At 44.2% G+C, this 17,544-nt stretch overlaps 1 protein-coding gene and 1 long non-coding RNA gene across 6 annotated transcripts in view; one reads left to right on the top strand and one right to left on the bottom strand.

Annotated features, from left to right (window-relative positions):
* Positions 1–17,544, top strand: part of ELF2 (E74 like ETS transcription factor 2) — a 38,080-nt gene that overhangs the window by 17,065 nt on the left and 3,471 nt on the right. For 4 of the 5 annotated variants that reach the window (XM_065062029.1, XM_065062027.1, XM_065062032.1 and 1 more), the window contains 3 exons: positions 10,444–10,557; positions 11,533–11,670; positions 13,779–13,862. In XM_065062029.1, the coding sequence (XP_064918101.1) occupies positions 10,518–10,557; positions 11,533–11,670; positions 13,779–13,862 (262 nt within the window). In that variant the 5' untranslated portion in view covers positions 10,444–10,517. Of the gene's footprint in view, positions 1–3,229; positions 3,479–10,443; positions 10,558–11,532; positions 11,671–13,778; positions 13,863–17,544 lie in introns of those variants that run through there. The other variant, XM_065062030.1, reaches the window with a different exon arrangement.
* LOC135579388 (uncharacterized) lies at positions 12,231–16,520 on the bottom strand. Its single transcript, XR_010472385.1, has 3 exons — positions 16,310–16,520; positions 13,535–13,575; positions 12,231–12,723 (listed from the first exon to the last, which is right to left on the bottom strand). It is a non-coding gene; the product is annotated as an uncharacterized LOC135579388 (long non-coding RNA).

Consider the following 17,544-nt stretch of genomic DNA (forward strand, 5'->3'; position numbering starts at 1 on the left):
TGTGTTCTCTGCCAGAGACTCTGAAGTGCACAGGGATGGAGGTGCTGTGAGCTAAAAATGCACTTATTTGTTACTGTCCTCAAATTACTTAAGACCACTTAGTACATCAGTGTGTGTCATAAGTATAGTTTCAAATAGTACCTTTCCTGTATATTAGAACATGTTGACTTTTTTTTTTTCTTGGGAGTTGATAGATTTAACATGTGATGGGCATGTACGTCTACCTGGCCACCCTGACATCTGAGCTTCTGGTAAAATAAAAATTACAATAAAACTTAGTTTCTGTACACTCTAACAGTAATTAAAAAAATAATAGTAGGCTAATAAATGTATTTCTGTCTGACAGAGAATGATGCTGTTCAGGAATCTGTTTCTATGTATTTTTTTTCTACTTTGTTCATGCCAGTTAATCTGGAATTTCATGTGGTCCTGTTACATTATGGTAGATATTTCTTGCCTCATTGGGCCACCCACCACTCTTTGAGTAGATTTTGTAGCCCTCTTTGTTAGACTTCTGCCTAGAAGGGAGGCTTTAGAAGAGCTTGAAAAGATAAGTGCATGCTTAAGTTTTTCCCATATTTACTGTCTTTTTTTGTCATGAAATAGTAAGATTTTATTAGCATGACAAGTAGTGTCGAGCACAAAATACTGGAAATTGGGTAGCTTAAACAACAGAACTGCAGAACTTTTGGAGAAAATAATATTTCTCCTTGAAGACAATGTTTTGCTTTTATACTATACTTGTATAAGTAAGTTTGGCACAGGTTTTAATGGTAATTTTATAGATTTATTGTAGTTGTTTGCATCTTAATCGTGAAAGTGCACAGGCTTGGATGTTTTCCAGCTGACTGGAATCCCTTGGGCATCCAGTGATACTCTCCCTATCAAAGAGATCAGAGAGAGTGAAGAATCAGAATGTGTGCAGCTGTTCCAGTCCATTTCATGTGAATTGGCAAACACTGTGCTAAGTCTATGCTTGCAGTAGTAAATAAATGTCACTTAGAAAACTGGTATTAAACCAAGTGCTTGCCTTTTTTACTTTTTTTTTTTTTTTAACTATTCATTTCAGACACATGGTGTTTGTCAAAATTACACATGCGGATTACTTGAATGCGCCTATTCAGGTCCACATATCCTAGGCAAAACTTCGTTCTACCCGTACGGTGTAGAGAGATCGACTTGGATATAAGTCAAACACTTCACTTTGTGACTGGAAGGTGCAGTCAGTAAATAATCCTTGCTGAATTGCATACCAAATAGTAAGGCAGCAAACTATGAATGCATCTTTTCCTAAGTATATAAGTGTGAACTCTTATAGACACAGGACTGGGTTTTCAAAGTCATTTAGTGTCTTGGGGCACTTTTGATCTGGATCTAAACTGTCAAAATATTTTAAATTGTATTTTAGTGCTGTGAACCTAACTGCTTCAAGAGAAATGTGGGTCAATTATTATTTTTAACAACAGTAGGTACACAGGACAAAGTGCCATGAGTACATAGTTACTTCAGTACTCAGTATGTAAGCTGAATCTACAGCACTGTTCTCCCCAAGCTATACCACATGGGGTTTCTGCTTCAGTTTGAGGATGTTTTTTTTAATGAAGGGCTATGAAGTTTTACTGCACATTTAACTGTGTGCCTACTTAAAAGGCCTTTACTTGTCCTTGGGCCCCTCTCTGCTAGAAAAATGTCTGCTGGAGAATGCAGCAGAGTCCCCTAGTGGAAATACGCTGAGGAAAGGAATTCTTGTTAACAGGGCTGTTCCACTTCTCTGAATAATGTGAGCTGGCAGGAGCACTCTGCTGTTGGCAGAGCCGTGTCAGCATGAGCGCTTGTTGCTGCCACGGTTGGCTAGAGTGCCTTTTTTGTCCATGCTCCTGGCTGGAAAGAGCTCGGCTGGCAAAACTTTAGCACAGACCTACCTTTGGATACCGTGGCTTGAATGTTGAAACCAATCATCTCACTTGCAGGCCTTGTTCGTTATCTGATGAGATGACAAATTCAATGCCGTGCAGCCAGGAATAGATGAGTGAAGTCTACAAAACGCCTGCGTTTTTCTGTGTGTGTATGTAAATATGGTCATTAAATTGTATTCCTAAAAAGCCTTGAGAGTTGTAGTAGGAACCTGATCTGTCAAAAGTCTGAGGTATTGAATTTACCAGATGGAGGTGATTTATGTTGGATATTATTTTGTGGTTTCCATGGTGGGGAAAAATGCTTCTGAATTCGTGCTCATAATCTAGATCCTAGGACTAGTAAAACTGGAAAGGGAGAGAAAGATTCCTTGTTGTCAGATGGATGCAGCTGGTGCCCTTCACTTTTTCTAACGGGGCTGTGAAGCTGCTGCACACGGGCAAGTTGCTTTGGGCAATGAGTGGTTGTTTCTTAATAACGGCTTAGCCGTGTAGGGCTGGTCAGGTATGTGGTGTTAATGAAGGAGTTCCTGTGCCACAGCTCCTTGTGGGATATGCTTTGCTTTTGTTGGCGTAGCGGCTCTTCGCACGCAGCGCCGGGAAGCTCAGGGGTGTTTGCACGAGTGTCGCTTCTGTCCAGCTGCAGCTCAGCGGAGGCCTGGCAGGAAAGTCATTGCTAAAGCAGGTTGTTCTTCAAATGGAGAGAATGCACCCCTGAAAAGTGGGGTTTGTTTGTGTGGGTTCTGTGTTTGTTGTTAAATTAAGAAAATGATGCAACAGTTTTCCCCCGCAGAGGTTTGCTCAGAGGCTAGACTTGCTGAAGGATGTGGCCTCTGGCTACCTGGAAAAGGCATCTAAGGTTCCCTTGGAGTCAGCTCCGCTACTGCCGGGAGACAGGTGCACGGTGCTGCCGAAGGCTGGAGTTTTCGGGCAGTGTTTTGCAGGGAGCGCAGGGATTTCCCAAGGAGAAACCTCGTTCGCGTGTTCGTGGTGCGGGCTGTTGGGCTTATCCGGAGAGAAACTCCGAACTGAGAAAGGGCTTTATCGGTACACAGGCTGCCCGACTGCGAGCGGCCGCGGGGAGACGAGGGAAAGGCAGCGGTCCGTGCTCGGGGCTGCGTTCGGATCTGCGCGCGTCCTTGCGAGGAGCCCGCCCGCCGCCGGCAGCACCGCGGGGCTGGGAGGCGCCGCCGCGCCCCGACCTACCTGCGCCCCGGCGGCTTCCCCCGCCCGCGGGCGGCCCCGCGCTGCGGCGGCGGCGAGTGCCGGCGCGGCACTTCCTGTCTGAGGCCGGCGGCGGAAGGATCGCGTGCGCCGCGCCGCCCCGCAGGAAGCGCTCCCGCCGCCGCCGCCGCCGTGCCGTGGCGGTGCCCGCGCCGCCCGCCCTGCCCGCTGCCTCGCGCCGCGGGAGCGCGCCCCGCCGCCCTCGCCGCCGCTCTTCCCGCGAGCGCGCGCTCGGCGCGCGCCCGCCCGCCGGTCAATGTGAAGCCGCTCCGGCGGCGTAAACATGGCGACGTCCCTGCATGAGGGGCCCACGAACCAGCTCGACCTCCTCATCCGGGCCGGTAAGCTGCCCCGCGCGCCCGCACCGCGCCGCCGTCCGGGGTGTCGGGCTGGCGGCAGCGCCGGAACAGGGAGGAAGGGACGGAGGGGAGCCGCGGCTCACGCCGCGCTCTGGCGGGCGGGGAAGCAATGGAGGGCAATCAGGAAGTGATCACCTTGGTAGCCGCCGGCACGGCGTGCGACCGCCGGTGCGCGGCACCTGCCCCCGGCGCGGGGGACCCGCTACGGCCGCCGCCGCGGCGGAAGTTGTGGCGGGGCGGGCGGCGGAGTTTTGCGGGGTTTGCGCTGTCGGGGCGAGAACCAGGAAGTGTGCGAGATTGTTGTCCGTCCGTCCGCCCACCTCCCCCGGCCCTCCCCTCCTCCTGCCGCCGCCACGCTGTCTGAGCGGGCCGGCCGATTGCCGCTACCGGGCGCAGGGCCACGACCCGGCCTTCCTGGGCGCTGCGCACCCGTGTGCTTCTCCCCCTCCTCGCCCCCCCTCCCCGGTGCCCTTTTAAACTCTGCGTTGGCGGCGCGGCGGGAGGAGGCGCCCGCGGGCGGGGGCCGCGGCCCACGTGTGCGGCGCGGGGGGCGGCGCCCCCTCCCCCACGCGCGCTGCGTAGCGGAAGCGGCGCGTTTCCCCGGGGTCCCCCGAGCGCGGAGGGGGCGTGGCGGCCGCCGCGCGCCAATGGGGACCACCGCCGTTGGCGGTCGCGGGGCGGTGGGGCGGGGCGGGGCGCGGCGGCCGCCAATGGGCGCGCGGCGGGCGCCGGAGTGGCGGCTCCCGCGGCGCTGACGGGCCGCGCACGGAATTGGAGGGAAGCGGAGTGTAAACACGGAAGCGAGGGCGCCGCCGGCGGGCCGCACGTGGCCGCCCCTCCCTGCGGGCGCTCCGGCGGGGCGGCAGGAGTGACATCCCGCCCCGCCCCGACCCCGGCAGGGGCGGAGCGGCCGGGCACGCACGGCCGGCGGAGGCGGGAAAGGCGCTGGATCGGAGCTCTCCGGGCGGGCCGTTGACCCGAAGTCTGGCACCTTGTGGGTGGCGCGTTCAGAACCGGACACGGTTTGGCCTCTTGGTTTTGTTAAGTCTGCCACTTCTGACAACAGAGCGCTCCAGTGGTTATGGGCTGTGTTTAAGTGTGGTGCATCCCCAAAGAAAACATGAGCAAAGTCACACTGCTCAAAAACACAAATACCATGCCAAGCCTTCCGTTCTCCATGGAAGCTTTACCAACTGTGGTTTTATTTTTGTCTTTACAATGTGTAGCTCAACTATTTAAAGTAGTCTTTGGAGGCGATGCACAGCCGTACAGTGTATGATGCTATAGGTAATCGTACAGTTAACACCTTGACATTCACAAATGGAAAGTATACCTTAATATTGGTTTTACGTTGACATGGTAGTAGGTTTGTGTGAGCACGAATGTGTGCCAAAGGTAAATGCTCTGTCATTTACCAATGTATTAACATGCTAGTTTGAAAAAAGGGGCAAGTCACTTGATTTCCGTAATGGTTTATTTAATGTGGAAAAACACCCCGTTTTTTTGAAGGGAGGAAGTACAAACCCCAAACACACACTGAAAAGCCCTGCAACAGAGAACTGTTTTGCTGCAGAACACAAAAAGTAGAGCATGTCATAAGCATTTAGACACTCTCATGTGTACGATGGAGAAGATAGCTTCACTTTGCTGGTAGAACACTCTCCAGTTTCTGCAGGGCTCACAACTACAGGAGATTTCAGTTAGTTGTTTTTTACTTTTGATTGTTGATGAATAGAGAGTGTTTTAAGTAGTGGATTGTTGTGTCAACAGTTTCTTAAGTCACTGTAACTAGATTGCTTGTGAGCAAACCCTTAGATAAATAACAAATGACCTTTGTATCACTCTTTCTGATGCCCTTAGCTCAGCCAACTCCTTTTTTTTTTTTTGTTATATTTGCATTGCAGTATGGGATACAGATACCTACACACATCTAGTATTCCCATCATCATACTATCAGGATACCATAGCTGTTTACTTATTTATGTATGTAGATAGTATCACATGAATTTAAGAGAGGAATCCCATATCCTAAGGGATTATGTTAATTATAACTTGCCTTTTCCTGTGTCAGCTGGCCTCAAGTGTTGACAGAACTGCAGAACATTGGATGACTAGGAGGAGAGCTGGACAAAAATTGTTACTGCTTAAAGTTATCATAATTGCTGGTTGTAAGAACAACTCCTAAATGACTTTACAAAGATATGTTTTGGGTTTGTAATTCATATTTCTCTCATTATTGGGCTACTAACATAGACCTGATGGGGAAACAAATGTTTTGAGATTATTTCTCTTGTCTTCATTACTGAGTGCCAGTATGCAGTGGGTGTTGTATCATCTTTAAATTGTGTGCAGCTGAAAGTCTTTTGAACTAACAAAGCCAGGCTTACGGAAGTACTCAAAAAAAACCCAAGGAGTTGTTCCTCAGTTTCTGAACAACTGTCTGCCATGAAACAAGTAGTAAACTCAGAGTGCCCTCTTTTCCAGTCAAGTGTTGCCTACAGAAAGATTTCTGGGTATTACCTGTGTGGACAATTCAGGTGTTTTTAATTAAAATGTGGCTTAAGCACTGTTACTACCTTCCATTGCTATTTACTGTGGTCTTTTAAATACTGAGATAAAACAAGCATGTGAACAGCAGTAAACTTTAATGAGGTCTGTGAGCACATATGTAGTCACTCTTGACTGAGTTCCATGCTTGGAATCATGAATTCTTCATTAAAGTATTGCTCTGGTTGCTTGATAGTATTAAAGGATAAGCTATTGTAAATGAAGTACTACAGTTAAGTGTTGACCTTGTAAGGCAGACGTTGATAGCTCTTCAGATGAAGAGAGAGGAGCTATACCACAGTTTCAAAAAGTATCATTTTGAAAGTGTCATTTCATTTTTTCCTTTCATCACTTGCTTTAGTTCCTTTTGCTACTCTTGTTTGATGTTAAAACTGGGGGTTTTGTTACAGAATGGATATGTTGCCAGTATTCTCTTCTGTAAAACCGAAGTACAGCCCTGTCAGGCTTAATTACCAAATTTGGTGTTTTGTAACAGCTGTTGACATCCTTGAATAATCTACTGTACATGCTATTAGTTTAGAAAGTGGAGCTAGAAGACATTAGGTCAACAGTGAGGATAGACATCAGCTAGCCTAGTTAACCATTTACATTTTAAAAATTGAAATGGTTTTCTTTTCTAAGAGGATTTTTTCTTTATGACAACGGACCAGAGGCTTTTTAAATGAAATATTTTAAAAAGTGTGAAGGAGTAAAATTTCTTAATAAAAAAAGCAAGATGAGATTCAGATTGAAAGAATGAAAGATGAGTGTTAGCTCTGACATGTTCTAGATTGTAAACGGCAGTCCTCATGTTACTCAGTTACCAAGTCTGGAAAATTTACTTACATCCATGTAAACTACTTTGCTTGATTTGGGCAAGCGGTATTCTTCCCGAAATGAGTATATAAGGTAATGGGCCTACATCATAAGTTGTTTACTCAAGAAATACAGTGTGTTTTAGCTTACGGCGTCTTTTATATGTGCACAGTGGTACCATAGTTCATAGTGTAAATAGAATAGACAATTTGTGAATCGGGCATTTTTAGAGAAATGGGTTACATTATTCTTTGTTTAGAAATTTTTCTGCCCACTGTGATACTGCACTTGTGCATCACAGCCTTGGATGTACTGAGAGAAGATGAAGGTTGCTGGGATGACGTATGTTTCTATAGCACAAGCTGTATGAGCCTGAAAGGTGCTGCATAGTAAATAATGGCCAGTGGTTTTCTGTGGTGATGGCTTTTGGCTGAATCTGGCTTTGTTTTTATTGTGGAATCCTACGCCTTTGGTTTGTTCGCCCTGCCCCTCCAGTCTTTATTGTGAGAAGTGCTACCAAGTGTTGCGATACCAGTGTAGTTTAGCTGATGACACTTGATCAAGTCATTGGCAAGAACAGCCGCCTGGTTTTCCCTTCTCCCATCCCCTCTTTGAGAGAATTCCCCCCCCCCGCCCCCTGCCCGAGTTTGTCATTGGGATATCTTTTCTAGTTGTGTTTTTTCATCAGTATGATTCCTCCAGACTGAGCACTCTGACTTGCTGTCTTCTATTGATGAGACATTTCCTAGCATGGCAAAAAGACATTTTATGTAAAATCTGTATTGAGATACAAATTCACACTTTTCCAAGAAACCATGGACTGTCTAAAGGAGAAGGCAGTTAGCTGAGAAGACTTCAAGCTTGGCAGTAGCACTTGTTTTAGTAATTACTTTCATAGATGTCTTTGGCAATGTTAGCTTAGTTTGTTAACTGTCATGGTAGACAGACAGCATGTGTTTTGTTCCAGCCAAAGCCAGAAATGGTACTGGTTTTTTGCTTGATGTTTTTTAGGTGGCAACTTTAGTGGAGTCCTGAGTAACTCATGTTGGAAAAATGTTTGTGAAGTTTGTATTTTCGAACATCAGAAGGTTTTGAGAAGTAGATAGTGCTGTTTGTATTGGTAATGGAAGGGTTACTTAGGGCAAAGGTGGGGTGGTTCCTTGGCTCTGTTGTGATGGTATTGCATCCTAATCCCTGATGTTGCGGTTTGTGTCTCCTTTCCCTGTTCTCTAGCCCCTCAGCAGGATGCCGTAATACTGAAAAAAGTACAAAGATGGCTTTCAGTTATCTTTTTTTGCCTTGTTCCCGTTCTCTGCTAAGTACCTTTTACTTGTGGTGCAGCATCTAAACTGTTATCTGAAGGAAATACTTTGGATACAAAAGTAGGAAAATACTGCATTTGGGGGTAGATGACTTCAGTAAGCTAATGCAGTACTGTCTTCCAATTGAAATTTGGCAACTGTTGTTTGAGTTACTTTATAGAAATCCTTTATATATTGAATTTGATATCCGCACAGAAGCAAGCTAACCGTTTATCCCCAAAATGATAACCAACAGAAACAGAAATGAAAATTGTGCAGCTTTTGCTGTGGGGGAGGCAAAGGGATTGATGGGAAAGTTTTGCTGGCCTGCTTTAAATCCTGTTTCATGCTTTAGAATAGTAATATGTTAAATGCTGACTTGGACTTTCTAATTTCACTATTGGCACAGAATTGATATATTAATAATGACTAGCTGAATAGTTGTTCCTGTATTTTGATGAACAGTGGACAGTTTTATCTGATAGATGAGGGGAAACTTCATCATAAATTTCTGTGCAACTGAAGCTTCTCTTTAGAAAGAAATAATGTTTATGTAGAGGGTTTCCAGTAGGGCCACTCAGTTTCGGTGCAGTTTCAGCCTCTGACTTGAGACATCCCCAAACTGCTGCTCGGGGAAGAAACGGCATCTGCCCGGGCACAGGGAGCACCTGGAACCTGTGTCTGGGAAAGGGCTCATGGTGCAAAACTCTTGCTGATTGCCATCGATTATCTGAGGGAGAGAACGTGTGGTAGAGACCCTTTCCTTTAGCGTGGTTTTCCTGTGCTCTTAGGTAGGCTTTCATTGCTCCCAGCATGGGGTGAAGCAGTGGTGGAATGTCAGCTTTATCAGGCCGCGTACTCTTCCAAAAGATAAAGCCCCCTAAATAGCATCCCGGGACAGGGCTGTGGTGGGCAGCTGGGCTGGTTCAGCGAGACGTTTCACGCTTCACCTAGAATTTCGCATTTGTGCGTCTTCCAGATTTTGTTCACTTCCAGCTTCTGGTTTATGTGTTTAGCTTACTGGCTAGTAGGCTTTTCAAGTTTTTATTCCTTGTGTTTAAAGTGCAGTGTGCTGGGAGGTTTTCTCCCCCAACGTGTGCCCGCATGAATCTGTTTGTATCTGGTGCTCTCTGAAGTCAGAAGCAGCACTAGCAGGTTTTTTCCCTAAACAAACGTCAAGTTGTTTCTTAGCCATTTTTGGTGACAGGGATAGGCGCCTTGAAGTTCTCATAGAGAACGATTACCGGATCCTCTTCAGTTCTCTGGCGCTGGAGATAGGTGACCCCGCTGACGCTAAAGATAGCTGTGTGGGGCGGGAGGTTTGGCCCCAGCAGATGGCCTTACATGGGAAGAGCAGCCGGAGAGCCCTGGCCCACCTCCGCTGGGACCGCGGGCATGGGGGCAACAGGTGCTGCTGCAGCCGCTGCTTCAGAAACCTTCGCAGGGCTGAGGAGAATACAGTTGGCCTTGAATAAGGATTATGGTTTCAATTAATAATTTTTTTTTGCTTGTTTGTTTGGCTTTTTTTTGTTGTTTTTTGTTTCTTTTTTCAGTGTTACTGCTCTGTGCAAGTTGCTGTGATCTGCGCTGTGTCAAAATTTAGATTTGCTCTGTTGAAGTTACTCTAAATTATTTTTGATTAATTACTTAGTTTTCACAAACTTTCAGAACTTGAAAAAGTGTTAACTTATTCCATTAACTATTGCTTATAAAAAAAACCCCTGTATACTGTTTATTATGCTTTGTGTTCTGCTTTTTAACAACCAAGCCTGCTAAACCCAACTCAGAGGTATTTTTATGTTCAGAAAATGAAATCATGTATCTGTTTTGCAAAATAATAATGTATTTCTATATAGATACATACTTATCCAAATAGACTGAAAATCAGAAGAGAGATGACTATTAGATTTTAATGGGATAATAGTTGGAGATGGTACTACTTCCCTCCTCTGCTGTGTTAGTTTGTAACCATCCTCATTACAGTCTGGTCTGGTCTGTTTGACTTGCAGGCAGAAGACAAATGCCAGAAGTCTGTTTCTGTTAGCTCTTGAACATCTCATAGAAATGAGGACCTTGGTTGTGAAGCAGAAAGCTAATCTGAAAAGCAACAGTGTTGGTTCTGCTTGCCTTGTGTCTTCCCCTAACGTTTCTGTTGACAGGAAGGTATAAAAGGTGTGAAGACCATGTTGGGATCTTTGTGTTGAGTAGTGCAGTTGTACAGCGATACAATGTGGACTTTTATAAGTAATGTCGTCTCATTAATTTTTTCTTTTTGTCCTACAGTGGAAGCATCGGTTCATGGAAGTAATGTACACTGCACGGATAAGACAATTGAAGCTGCAGAGGCCTTGCTTCATATGGAGTCTCCTACCTGCCTGAGAGATGCGAGGAGTCCTGGTATGTCAGTTACACTTTTCTGCCCTGTGAGCTGTTTCTTCTTCCACTAATTAAACAAGCAAATTGGGAAACCTGCTTCTGTGGAGAGCTGTATGCTGTTTAAAATGTTTGTTTATTTCAAAACTACTGATCTGTTGGAGTTTTTTACAGATTTCTCCATGCTGTAACAAGCATATTTAGAGGTTAAATAATTTATCTGAGAGAGGTTTTGGGTAGAGGTCCTCGAATAGCTACACATTTAAAATGGACTTCTCCAGCTGAACATCAGGAAACACTTTTTCACTGGGGGGGTGACTGAGCACAGGCACAGGTTGCCCAGAGAGGCTGTGGAGTTTCCTTCCTTGGAGATATTCAAAAGCCACCTGGACGTGGTGCTGGGCAGCTGGCTCTAGGTGGCCCCACTTAAGCAGGGGCTTGGTCTAGGTGACCTCCAGAGGTCATTTCTCAACCATTCTGTGGTTCTGTGAATTTGACATTTTAAATGGCTAAAATAAGAGAGTTATTTTAAGGGAAAAGTAGTTTTACCTATGTTTCTGTTTTAGAAAGAATATCTGAATACACTGTGTTGCAAAGTGTTATCAGTTAAAAAAATAAACCCAAAACTTGATGCGTACTTGATGTTCCTTCTGAAGTTACTTAATGCATGTTGGATGAAATAATGGTCAAACTGAAACCCGAAAGCTACAAAATAGGAAATGGAGATAGGAATAAGGATCAAAGATCAAGATCTTTATTTGTTTCATTTAAAGTTGAGTTTAGTCCTAAAGAATATGGATGTGATATAATTGTCTTATGCCTAACAATACTGACAAGCGTGCATGTTTATTGGGGATTGGACTGATTTTCTAGGTGGCAGGCTGTTGGAAGAGAATCTTGGTACAGTATTGCGTATGCTTTAAAATAATTTCATGTAAGTTACACTACAATAATGAGGCAGAAACTTAATCAGATACTCTTTTTTTTTTCTTCCCTCAGAATTTATCCACGCGGCCATGAGACCTGACGTGATCACAGAAACTGTGGTGGAGGTGTCAACAGAGGAATCTGAACCAATGGATGCTTCTCCCATTCCAGCTTCCCCTGACATCCATGAACCAATGAAAAAGAAAAAAGGTATGGATGGCTCTTAGCAGCAATCTCAGACTTTGTGATGTGCAGTGCTGCAATGGTGAGGGGAGATAGGTTAGATGGTCTGATTTTTCTGCTCATATAATCAGACTGATTGCAATCTGAAGTGTGAGTTCTTAGAAAATGAATGCGCAACAAGAAAAAAAATAGCAAGAGAATGGGCTTTTCCAAGCCATAAAGGAAAATCGTGTCTTTGTCATGTTTTTAAAGCATTGTTTGCAGAGTGGAGGAAGGGTAGAGAAGGATTCAGAGGACTTGCGTGGGTAACCGTTGGTGTCTGAAATACAGATACATTTGGAGAGCAGGTAGACACAGGGATCTTCCAGTGAAACAGCAGGTTAAACACTAGCTTACAAAACCATAAATCAGTTTACAAAATCAGTGTAAGATCTTTCTTGCCTCTCAGTTCAAGAAGAACAGGGAACTGCTGGAGAGGGTCCAGCGCAGGGCAACAAAGATGATCAAGGGAGTGGAGCATCTCCCTTATGAGGAAAGGCTAGGGAGCTGGGTCTCTTTAGCTTGGAGAAGAGGAGACTAAGGGGGGACCTCATTAATGTTTACAAATATGTAAAGGGTGAGTGTCACGAGGATGGAGCCAGGCTCTTCTCGGTGACAACCAATGATAGGACAAGGGGTAATGGGTACAAACTGGAACACAGGAGGTTCCACTTAAATTTGAGAAGAAACTCCTTCACAGTGAGGGTGACAGAGCACTGGAACAGGCTGCCCAGGGGGATTGTGGAGTCTCCTACACTGGAGACATTCAAAACCCGCCTGGACATGTTCCTGTGTAACCTCATCTGGGTGTTCCTGCTCCGACAGGGGGATTGGACTAGATGATCTTTTGAGGTCCCTTCCAATCCCTGACATTCTGTGATTCTGTGAGAAGTGTCTTGTCTGGTTGGCATGTCTCGGAGAAGAAACTTCAGAACAGTGTTTGAGTTCTAAGCATTCAGCTACCAAACGTGACGTTGACACTTGGTGAGGTTTCTCTCTGGTCTGGCAGTTTTCTTACAGGCACCAATGCAATTCACATCCCTATAGGAATATTGTTTTATTAGAGCTTCCAGACGTGCTAAGGTGGAATATTTACTTATAATGTAGAGGGGAAAAAAATGCGATGTAGTGATAAAGTGATACAAATCTGAAATCTGTGAGGTTTAGATTTAATAAAAACACGTGCACAAAACAGATAACTGTAACTCCACTGTAAATTACATAAGAAAGCAAGCTGTGATTAAAGCTTTTCTACAGCTGTAGCCATACATGGGATTTAAACTATTTGTATTCCACTGTCTGTTTGAATGCTCATTACTGGGTAGATTATGTTCTAGAACTGTGCTTCAGGAAGTTCTGAAATTTTGTGAAAGTTATTTTGTAAATATTTCTTTCCTACTACAGAGTCCAAATCCCTGCACTTAAGTGTGTAAGATCATTCACCTGTAGTTACAGAGCATTAACTTTCATCTTCATAATTAATGCCTGTTGTAATTCAGCCTTTGATGAAGAACATTGTTCATAAGCCAAAACTAACGCTCTTGTGCCCGAGGAAGGAGAGTTAATCATTGCTGCTTGCCTTTCACTGAAGGCAGAAGCACGGACTGTTTACAACCCGCTGCCCTGGGGTATGATCGTCTGCCCTGCCTGGGCCTGTTCACCTTGAGTAAAAAGGTCACCCAAGTGTAAAGGCACAGAGAAGCCGCAGGTCTTGCTGGGAGAGGATTTCCCTGGCACGGGAGGGAAACTGGCAGCTCTAAGCCGTCTGCCTGCTGAGGAGTCTCCTCCTAATCCCCCTGTTTTCAGAGTAAAACAAGACACTGTACTAAAAGAATGCAAATATGGTGCTTACCTTACCTGCCGTTAACTCGTCTGAAGATGAGTTAAAACTGCCTATGAAATAAGCAAGCAAAGGATTAATTAAAGTGGATGTGCAGTAGTAGTATTCTTAAGAATTTAAATATATCCATACCTGTAGCAAGGAAGTGGCAGGAGAGAAAAAAAATGCATGAACTGCTTCTTTTGGCAAAGCTAAACTATAAAATACTTCTGTTCTCCATAGGATTAATGCTTTTTTTCCCGTGTTTTGTGTGCAGCTGGCCGTAAACCCAAGTCCCAACAATCTATATCTGAGGGGTCTCCAGACCTAGGTATAAAGAAGAAACCTAGAGAAGGCAAAGGTACATTTTTCCGTTTATCGAGTCATTAAAATTACGCCATATGTATGTATTATGTCTGTCACAGGAAAAATACAGATCTTGAAAAGCGTGGTGGATTACTTTGTACTGACTTCATTAGAGTTTTAATTTTATTCAATGTCTTTGAATTTGTACAAGATCTAGCATAATGATGTGTGGAACTGCTCTGGAAGTGTCCTGTAATATGCTCTGCAGTTAATAGGCTTTCTGATTTTTAATTTCCTTTGTGTTTATTGACTCATGCTGTCTTTTGTCATGTGTGTTAAGTTATTGCTAGACACGTAATTTGTTAAGCTACTGCTGAAAGGCTTGTTCTCAAGTAGAAGGAGCTTATGGGCATTTGTAACGGTGGTGGTTGAAAATATGTTTTCTTAATTGATTTACAAACTTCAGGGGGAATATGTTGCTTGACTAATAGATTTACTTTGGCCTAGGGGAAAAACAAATGAAGATGCATTTCTGTCCTGTCTGAGGGATTTTGTGCGGGAGAGTCATAATTTCCTGATGTTTCTCCTGCTGAGTAGTGGGTCCTTTCTTGGTCTCCAAGGCCCTGCACTTCACCCAGCTGGGAGACAGACCAGGGTGTTTGCTCACAGGTTACCTTGGAGTTGGCGTACAGTGTGTCAGCTCTTCCCCTGGTTACGGGTGAAAAATGTGGATCTCTTCCCCAGTTACTGCACCAAAAGTTGTTTGTAGAGGTTGCTGTGGCTGGCAGAAACAAAGTGTGGTGGCTTGCAGCAGCAGCACTCCTGCTGGAGGGGTGGGCAGGGGGCAGCTCCCCTGTTACTCTGGGATTTGTTTGAAAGCAGGGTCTCTGCTCTTTGTTTAATTCCTTATCTGGGTACAGCTCCTGAGTCGTCACATTTGTCAGTAGACCCAGGAGGAACGGTGCTGACGTCACTCAAATGTTAGCCCATGAAGACCAGAGCAAACAGTAATTAAACTTCTCTGCATTGGCCACTGACATCTTCGGATTTGAGTGTAGCAGTGGCCCTCAGTGAAGATCAGACCTTTGCATTAAAAGTACACTTGTTTGATTTTTTTTTTTTTTTTAGTGTGTTCTTAAAGCCCACTTAGCTTGCTTTCTAATTCTGATTTCACTGTCACAGCTTTTCGTTACCTGAACAGTACTTGTAAAGTGTCCCAGTTCCTAGTTGGCTGCACAAATAGCTTTGAGAAAGGAGGCCCGTATTTTCTGTCTCTTCTAGTTTTTGTCTGTACTGGTGATTTAACTCTATAGCTGTTTGTTTTATAAAGTGGGAGTTGGTACTGCTTTGTTTTTGTTTTTTTTTTTAATTTCTGTGGGCCCTGTCTCCTTTTATCTCTTGTTCTCATAAGGTATGTTATTCCATATTTTACACTATAACTGGCATTAAAATTTATTTTTTCTTATGTAGGCTAACTTGATGTCCTGCAAAATACTTTGTTACTATATTTATTTTTTAAATTTATTTTTAAGAAGTGTTTGCAAATATAGGCTATTTTACATGCAGCATGTTTTTGCAAAACCAGGAATTATTCCTAGAGCTCAGTACTGTCAGCAGAGATAAGTCACGGAGGAGGAGGAGGACAGCTGGTTGTGCACATTTGGAGAGGGGATCGCTTGTTGGCCATGTAGGTACTCAGTCCTCTGTGCATTCCTCATGCTTTCTGGTGCAAAGTGAAGCAGCTGTAAGGCTGATGTGATTGTTCCCTTCAGTTTATTATACAGGAGGAACGCGAGACTTCTTGAGTTTGTTTCTTGAAGTGAGAGAGTGTTTTTTTGTCCTCACATAGTGGATTGGCAGTTTAGGCATGGTTTCCCTTTCCATGTTTTGTTACTCATTTGCATAAATAAGCCTTTTAAAGTGTAGGGAGCAAAACTGGCTTTGAGCCTCTCCACATAGATGCTGGTACCAATGCAGTAGTTCCTTGATAGACACAATGCCTTGTATAGTTCACATGCTTTGTGGCCATTAGTCCTGCTAGCTGGAGATGACAGCTAACGCTCTCAAGCAGCTGGCAGCTGGAATAATCAGCTAGCCATGAAAATTTCTTTCATTGCGCAAAGCCTCCTCTGCGTTGAAGTTAAGGTTGGTAATAATCATGTGTAGCTCAGTTGCTGTGAGACCTTCCAGAGGTGGAGGTGAGAGCTGTCTGCTAGTAAATAAGGCTTCTGTCTTCTGAGCAAGGTGCGATATGTATTTGTCTCCTAGGCTGGACTTCAGGATGCTTAGGTGTGGCAAGAATGTAAACCTGTTCACATATATTTTACCACCATGTCTTTCTCTTCCTCTTCCTCAGGATTCTGTAGGCTTGGATTAATTTTATTAGGAAATTCTGGTTCTAAGGACAAAGGGTTTACAAGATGGTTCAAACTGGTATTAAACATTTCTAAAACAACCTTTTGTGTTAAATGTGTAACAGCTATTATTGACACAGCAGCTTACCTGAAGTATCACCGGGTATTAGTGGCACTAGATGGCTTCTGAGTAGTATAAGTATTGCATAGTCCTCCTGTGGGAAAAGAGTTCTTGTTTAAGTCAATATAGAGTATTAGGGAAAAGAAAAAAATGCGGAGGCTGCAGCACTGTTCCTGCAGAAAAATGAGGCACTTCCAGGAATGCTTTCTCTTGAAGTTCCTGTGTACTTCCTAATACTTATTTTTTCAAATAATCCATTGCAAACCTGTAGCATTCGATGGTGGACCCAGAAATTCTATTTCTGAGGAGCTAAGAGGAAAAAAAAAAAGGATTAATTCCCTAAAATCTAAGACCATTTCAGGATTCCTGAGTTCTCTTGTTGATTCTTTCCTTGTATGGATCCTATTCAAATGTCTCTGAAATCTAGCAGAAGCTGGATTTTGGTAGGTCTTGAGTCAATTATTGGAGCATGTGGTAAAATACATTTATTCTCTGTCCACGAAGTGGTCTTCCAGAAGATGAAACTGTATTTCTTTTTACCCTTTGAGGTTTTTAAAAGATAGCTAAGTTCTTGGAGTCTTAACAGTCAGCATGGCATAACAAGTACTATGCTGGGCTACTAAATCTCAGGAATTAAATTATCTTTCCCCCCCCCAAATTATTACATTTTTACTTGGCCCATGACACCCCTGTAAGCATGATCAAGTGAAGAATTAGGATTAATGTTCTGAGGTTGTTATTCTTGTAGCTCTTAGTTCTTCCTTCTCAGATAACATGAGCAGTCTTCTTCAATTGTACAAATTGGAGTGCGATCTGTTTTTTATCTTACACTGCTCCTCCCCTTTCCCTAGATGCACAGGGTACAGTCGGAGTGCAGACAACACCCATGTTATGTATTATGCCATCCTGATAGTCACCATCACAAACCCCATCCTGAGGCTTCTCCAGTGGAGACAGAGCACTTCTTGAGTAGATGAGAAGTACCTTAAAATCTTCTCTTGTAGGCTGACTTTGTTCTGTATCCCCCTCATTACAGAAGGGTGCATAGGATTTCTGCCACATGAAGACTTGTAGCAAGAAGTTGGGCTGGCTTCACACCTAGAAGGACATTGGTCACTCTGCAACATATATTTGGGAAGGGTCATAACATGGGGCTGTCACTGATCTGTGTGAGTGCTCCAGGTCCTGGACAGGAGATTATGTTACAAACTTAACACAGTTGAGACGGTTTGTTATTTAAAAATTACATATTTTTATCCTTC

The sequence above is a fragment of the Columba livia genome, chromosome 4 (assembly GCF_036013475.1).
Source record: "Columba livia isolate bColLiv1 breed racing homer chromosome 4, bColLiv1.pat.W.v2, whole genome shotgun sequence".
NCBI classification, from domain to species: Eukaryota; Metazoa; Chordata; class Aves; order Columbiformes; family Columbidae; genus Columba; species Columba livia.